The 7,073-nt window shown below is 44.3% G+C and overlaps 1 protein-coding gene across 2 annotated transcripts; it reads left to right on the top strand.

Annotated features, from left to right (window-relative positions):
• Positions 1 to 3,505: 3,505 nt before the first annotated feature.
• LOC129594223 (uncharacterized) lies at positions 3,506 to 6,722 on the top strand. Of its 2 annotated transcripts, XM_055490842.1 has the most exons (5): positions 3,506 to 3,549; positions 3,648 to 3,740; positions 5,874 to 5,945; positions 6,136 to 6,267; positions 6,518 to 6,722. In XM_055490842.1, the coding sequence occupies exons 2-5, from the start codon at positions 3,666 to 3,668 to the stop codon at positions 6,719 to 6,721; spliced, it is 483 nt and encodes a 160-aa protein (XP_055346817.1). In that variant the 5' UTR covers positions 3,506 to 3,549; positions 3,648 to 3,665; the 3' UTR covers position 6,722. The 2 variants fall into 2 exon arrangements, with proteins under 2 accessions (XP_055346817.1, XP_055346816.1); XM_055490841.1 differs by lacking the exons at positions 3,506 to 3,549; positions 3,648 to 3,740 and adding an exon at positions 4,075 to 4,411.
• The last annotated feature ends 351 nt before the right edge of the window (positions 6,723 to 7,073 follow it).

Genomic DNA, 7,073 nt, shown 5'->3' on the forward strand with positions numbered 1-7,073 from the left:
ACGACCTTGGTCGGAGCATCCGAATGGCTTGCCGATTACTGGAACCTGGCAGCCCAGCCACGGACGAGGCCATCCGACTAAACCAGCATGTCCGACAGATTCAACAGATAATCCAGAGCGAAACACGAGGAGCCGAACAATAAGTCCCTCAGCTCAGATACCATGCTATGGTACCTCAGATCGGAGAGGATGGCCAGGCGACAGAAGTCTGGAAAACCATCCTCGATGGCAAACAGACCATCCAGGGCATTTACGAACGTATTGCCAGCGGAATCTACGGCCCTCCCGAACTGGATCCGGTTCAGAAAATTAACGAACTCATAGCCAACATAAGGCTAATGAAAGATCTAAAGAGGTTCGGTTTGCCCACGACAGAGGTGGACCAACTTTGGGTGTTCATGGATCGAGTGAAGACGGCTAACCTGGCAGAGAAATCTCCGACCTCACAAATGGGTAACGTTCAACCGACGACGTTATTACCAGGAGCTGTCATAACTTTGCCGATATCGACGCAATCGTTACCGACTACACAAGTCGTAACGTCAACGGCCACGGCGGATGATAGGACATCACCGGTAACTTTATCGTCGACTTCGTCCGCGGCGGAGATGCACACGAAGATGCGAATAGACCGCCAGGAACGGATGTTAGCCACGACCCATGACGGATGGGAACTACTGGAGGACCTCCAGAGATCCTCCATAAACGTGACACCATTAGACGGCGATAGCACGGCAGAAGATGAACGACTTGATGGCCTATCTAAAGAGGGCAGACGACCTCATCCGCAAAGACGAACCGACCGATGTCGACGAACGGCAACTCAGGTTGGCAGTAAAACGGATCACAGAGATCCTCAATGCGGAAACGGAGTATACTCGGATCCAAACGCCATCACCACCCCGCCGGCCAACACCGACCGCGATAGCGGTGATGACTTTGGTGGGCATGACGCCGATAGAGATTCTACTCGGCAATGCGGACGTAATCTGTCAAGCCGGAAAAGACTTGGCCGAAATTTTTGACCACCGACTCAGTGGAACACTGCCGCCGGAGCCAGAGGCAACTGACCTCGCCCAAACCGGTCGAACTCTACGAACGGAGCTGGATTGGGCGAATACACTAGGCTCTTGGGAAATTCCACAGCCAGGTCCAAATCAAGACCGACTAAAGGAGGCGCTGCAAGCGGTGATCGACCAAGTCAAACAATATTTGACGAACCCGAACAAAGCGGGGCGCCACGTCAAGCAGCACCGTCTCCGACCTCATCACCAGGACTCGACGTCAAGCTCCCATTTCCGAACAACGCGGTCGACCAACAAGAACTCGACATTGGGAAGTCGAAGACCAATACCGTGAAGCAGTCGACGTCATGGAGAAGCTCTGAAAACAACTTCGGGACTAAAACCCCAATAACGACTTGGAGAAGCAAATGCGCGGCGTCTTGGACCAGCAATACAACATCTGCTCTAGGCAAGCGGAAGACTTCTGAAAAATTTTGAAGACTAACCCACAAAGGGTTGAGCGTGGTCGGCACCGTCGAAGCCGACCGTAGAGGTAGCGTTAGTCAATGTAACTATGCAACAGGTGGCCAGCGCAGTCAGAGAACGCGGTGACCGTGGCCGGGGATCAAGTGGTTGGGATCGGGATCGTGGCAATTCTTTCAGCGATGCTGTAGTAGTCGGTGATAATTTCCCTGATTATTTCCGAGTTGAAATTGATATTGAGCGCCTAGAAAACGAAAACGGCATTCTCTCCAATGGTAAAAACTGTGATATCTTTCATGGAAAATGTGATCCGCGAATTCAAGTTTTTGTGGCCGTGTAAGTAAGTCTGTAAGTGAATTCAAATTGCACATCTAACTGGAAATTAAATGGGTGATGCTTATTGCAGTATAACATCACGTAGTCTTATGACCTTTTTACAAATATCGTTTTAGTTTGAAGTTTTAGAGCTCTTTAAATCATTTTTTCGCTTTTTGTAGTGATCAGCCTTTGTCTCCTTGGCCGGGATCGAGCAAAGCGAAGGAGTATTAATGGCCGAAGATATTCGAAACTTCTAATACTAACTCTCCGACCATTGGGAAATCTGTCACACGTGATATATGCGGAGACTCGGTTAATAACATCAACCCTAGGTATAACGCTTCTTCTGACGTTCTTATTAAAAAGCCAAACCACGGTAAAACAATCTGCCGATGAAGCCTGCTTCTTTATACACAGAGTGTACATTTTGGATGTGGATCCTGGAGCCAACAACGACCATATCAATAATTTCGACTGCCTCTTTGACGTCATTCCTTGCGATGTGGCGAGAGATGCGAGGAGTGCTCATTGGAGTCGGTCCTTTGATTGTACGCCAAAATTTCAGTCTGGTAAAATGAGGTATGCAATATAACAATTACCGTAAAATCCGATATTAACGCCCTGGGCGTTTATTTTTTCGAGAGGCTCGGGAGGGGGCGTTTAAAACCGCAGGGGGCGTTTATTACGGGGGGGCGTCTGGTTTTTCAAAGGAATAACACGCTCATGATGTGTCAGTTTGAACGAGGTTATTATGTATGAACATTAAAGGAATAATTCAGAAACCAAGACATGTAGTTAGAAAATCATGGTTTAAGAGTGTGCATTAGTTAAATTAGCAAGATGTACCACAAAGACAGTACCGACAACAAACTAAAAAAGGGCGGCGCCGCAAATTATTAGACGCCCCGGGGCGGTAATTTCGGGGGGCGTTTATTATTTCGTGGCCCGCGGGAGGGGGCGTCTAAAACCACAGGGGGCGTTAATTTCGGGGGGGGGGGCGTCAATATCGGATTTTACGGTATGCAGCACTTTGTACTATTAGGTACTTTCAGTTCTGACTGCCTTATGATAATGCAGCCCAACGGGCTCTGCGTCATGCTCCTATGTGTCATTCAGAGATAACGCAAGCGTTGTGCATTGGTTTGTTGCAACAGTCAACACATGCCCACTTTAAGGCAACATTGCCCAACGGTAAATCTACTCTCGACTAGATTTTCCGTTGGGCATCGTTGACTTATCCATGCATTGCGCGTGTTACACGGTGTACACGGTGAGTGCAATGCAAATGCACTGCATTGCACGTTAATGCTGTTATACTGTACTGTTATCGACGCTGTGATAACAAATTTAGATTTTAATTACGAACGCAGAGAGATGCCTATGCTACCATTGATTTAATGACTTCGAGATGGCATTCATTACTAATTAGGTGGTAATTTCGTGCAATAATTATCAATTAAGCAATATTAATGCTAACTAGGTAGTCATTCAAGACGGCAGTAATTAGCTTTACCAATGTATTGCAGATACGAATAATTAGATCTACAGTAACATTTTCGCGATCCTTTTTTGCATGGGCGATGGGAAGACGCATAAAGTACATGCACTCGGTTGTTTATCATCAGGCTGACTTAGTGTAAGTTCGGTCATTCACTTATCGCGGCAGTGACAGTTGTTATGTTATCGCATTATTGGGTAGTTTTTTACGCGCCATTTGTTGTTACTCACTGCCACTTGGCTTTTGGTAAGTCTGACTTGCGGTAAGCCAGCAGAAATGAATCTCTATATTGAGAATGTGATTAATGTATAGTACTTATAATTGTACTTTACATGTGTTTCCAGTATTACGATCTATAACATATGTATATGGACTCCTTGCACGCCAGCGCTCGTACGAAATCCCCGGAAGCAACTGCCAAGCGTTTAGCGAGAATGGTACGAGTACAGTAAAACAAAACCAGATTTTCATTGTTGGGCCAGTCGCCATGGCAGCCTATAGCCAGCGACAGTCCCGCTTCCGGTGTGCTGACTCACACCGAGTCGCACTCGCTCTCGTACGCCGTATCAGCCTCGACTCTGGCTCGGCTACGCCTTACCACGCCTACGGCTATACGTCCCGGCCAATCAGCGTTCGTTCGCTCGTGTTGGATCAGCCCGTGCCGCAGATAGGCATTTTCTGTGTTACGGCTCATGCAGCCGCTCATTCCTGTTTTAGTCATGATTTTGCTCACGCACAGGGCTGTACTTTATTGCTATCACACAATAAAGCCTCATTTCCTCACTATCGTGAGCCTCTGCGCCGTGCTGCTGATATCATGCTACATAATTGTTTATTCATTAACTGACATCCAATGAGTAGTTAATTGCTTAAGTATTAACGCCCGATTTTGCTGAATAATCCAGATCAGCGGCAGAGTCTTAGTAGCGGTATGCGATCAGCCAGTCCCCACATTCCCGGTCAACATGATTTCATCCGATTGGATGCGGAAATTGTACAGCTGATTAATCCTCAGGGCATCAGTGACAAAAAGGTCAAGTGTGACACCGGGAATGCCTGCGATCCTAAGATCTCGGTTAACCTGGATACGTACGTTTTGGATTTTCACGTAACACACTTTTATGTAATAAATACTTTTGAAAATCATACGCAGCATATTAATTATTACCAGAATGGTGTTTTGTAAGGCGCGGATGGTGATAACATTAGCCAGTTTGTTAATAACCGTACTTTTTGCGTTTGACCTCGGCGATCTCGTGTCGTTTGCAGCTGTTGATGGAATCCAGCATGCTAGCCCATTTGTGAAAGTCCCAGTCCCAGGCTATACAGTCCCAGGCTATACTGGGCCGACTTTTTTTCATGTCAGTCCTCGTCGTTATGAATTTTGATTTCTTCCATAGTTTTTTGGCTGAATGTTTTGCCTACGAAAATGTTAGCGATATATCCAAGTGCAGAGTTAGCACCGGCAGAAAGTTGTTACCCTTAGCGTTGCTATGCTGCTGTCGTTTTGCATGCGAAATCGGCATTAATTGTTATATGCCCACGCCAGTTACATTAACTGTCGGCGTCTGTCGCCACTATCAAGTTGGACGGTGGTTTTGTGCGAACGCTTTACCCCATTATTCGCTTTGTCGGAGCAATACTGATCTGCGCTTTGGATTCGCTGTTTGTATTTTGCGCAAACTTGTCACTAAGTAAAGCAGAGCGACTTTCGAAATCATCGATAGAATTCGCAGCACTAGATCTGTATGTGACATTAACAAACAGTTATCTAATGGCCAACTGCGAATACTGTGCTGTTCATACTCAGCATTTATTAGTGACCTTTCTCGAAAACGAAGTGCGTTCTGTACGGCTCTAATTATACAAGTTAGCGGGAGTGTTCTTGAGTTGATGGCGGCTGTATCACGCTGGTACGCGACCTTTGATTACACTAACGACGAAGACGGTAATCTCAGTCTGGGGAGTGTCCACTGGATTGTCCGGGGTGCATGCCATGGACTGTTGTAATGGTTTTGTGGGAAATCTCAGTAATATTTATCGTAGCTATCAAAGTCTACGGTCAGATGAGTTTAAACTATTTTTCTAAGAATGCAGAAATCCGTTTCCCCTTCCGTTCTGGCAGTAAGCTGCAAGTACTATTACAACTTTCAATCACGAACTGTTCCAAATTGATTGAGATGGCAGTCAGCAGCGAACTGTGAAAAGAAAAAAGTTTTCGAAACGGTAAAATGCATATGTAAATACGTACAAACTAAAAGTTAAAGATACGCAAGCAATGAGTTCGACAACCGATAAATACTCATCGTATGCAGCAGCAAATCTATATACTATGCGTTAGATATTTCGGCAAAAGATGTAGAACTCAGCTTTTCTTTTAATTAGCTGGAAAATCTTTTGTTTAGTAGTTGCGCAAAATTTTTATTGCGCGATATTCTTTCTCAATAGACTGTATTTGTGCGGATATATACCCTGGGTATACGTCGTTAATACAATCGTTTCCCTTCAGTACAACGGCAGAGTCGTTAAATAAACACCATTTATATTTGACTCCTCTCCTTTTGTTGCAGCACGAAGAAATTTTGGATAAAATGGACAAAATTTTGTTTATTCAAAGCACGAATAAGGGTATGATTACTGAGGTAACTATTAACTAAACTCATAAATTGTAACAACAGTTCTTAGCGCTTTGATGACATATAACACACTACAAAAACATACGAGTCGTACCTTACACTAAAAAACATTAAAATAAGGATTCGTACATCTACCGTCCTTATCTAACCTTAGATAACTGCTTGTTGATACATTATTGTATAATCCAATTCAAAGGGGCACTCCAGTGAAGACAGCATTCAAAAAGAGAACACGGTGAAACTCATCCACATCCTTACCAAATCTGCGCGACCGCACGGCTTCTCAATTAGAACTTTCGTCGACATTAACCAGAAAACCGTTCTTCTGGTATATAATATAAAACATTCGCTAATCTTTTAATGCTTTGATATTTGCAGTGTGTGCTTTTGCAAGGAGATATGGCTCTGCTGATTGCAGACAGAAACACTAGCGTACAACTAGCTTCCCATTTGTGATACCTTTGCAGTTCTACCGACATCGTTGTAATTAACCGTCAGTTTTACATTTATGCAATGTAGCTACGTAAAAACTCATTTTGGACTAACACATTATTACATTCGATTCTTCGTTTTGATAGCTGATAGTGTGCATTTCCGGTTACGCGACCTTTGTCGTTGATCGCACGGAGGACGAGCAAGAAAACAGGAGCTACGCTACTGATGCAATACGACTAAATCTGTCCAATTGCCATCCGAAAGCCAGCATGCATCGCAACATTTCTTCTTTTCTCCAAAACATTATTTTACGAGTAGACCGTGACGTGCATACTTCGAGTTTTTGAATTACCGTACAAGCACATTATTTCTGCAGCATAGATCCAAAATCTGGTGAAGTACGCTCAAAGAAGAATTTCATTTGTATCTATTCGATCATTCTATATGTTGCACATAATTAAGTCCCAATGTTTTGCTGGCCCGAATTTCATCGTAAATAATTAGGTAACTGCATAGCAGGCATGACAACTGCTGCTGAACTACTCGGGTAGCTAAATACTGAAGAACTGCGTTTACTCCTTCGGGAAGTTCTATCATTCAATCAATTTAAGTCCAATTTTTTATTCAGTTCTGCTTTTCCAGTAACGGCAACGTAAAAGTAAACGCGCAGTAAACTTGCAGAACAAATGAAACTGAAAC

Source organism: Paramacrobiotus metropolitanus, unplaced genomic scaffold (genome assembly GCF_019649055.1).
Source record: "Paramacrobiotus metropolitanus isolate TYO unplaced genomic scaffold, Prichtersi_v1.0 Parri_scaffold0000066, whole genome shotgun sequence".
Classification (NCBI taxonomy): Eukaryota; Metazoa; Tardigrada; class Eutardigrada; order Parachela; family Macrobiotidae; genus Paramacrobiotus; species Paramacrobiotus metropolitanus.

Excerpts from the sequence above, each read along its gene's own strand:
- LOC129594223 (XM_055490841.1), top strand. The coding sequence starts at position 4,235 with ATGCGATCAGCCAGTCCCCACATTCCCGGTCAACATGATTTCATCCGA. Across the intron at positions 5,946-6,135 it reads ATAAGGGTATGATTACTGAG|GGGCACTCCAGTGAAGACAG; the intron begins GTAACTATTAAC and ends TCCAATTCAAAG. Across the intron at positions 6,268-6,517 it reads ACCAGAAAACCGTTCTTCTG|CTGATAGTGTGCATTTCCGG; the intron begins GTATATAATATA and ends TCGTTTTGATAG.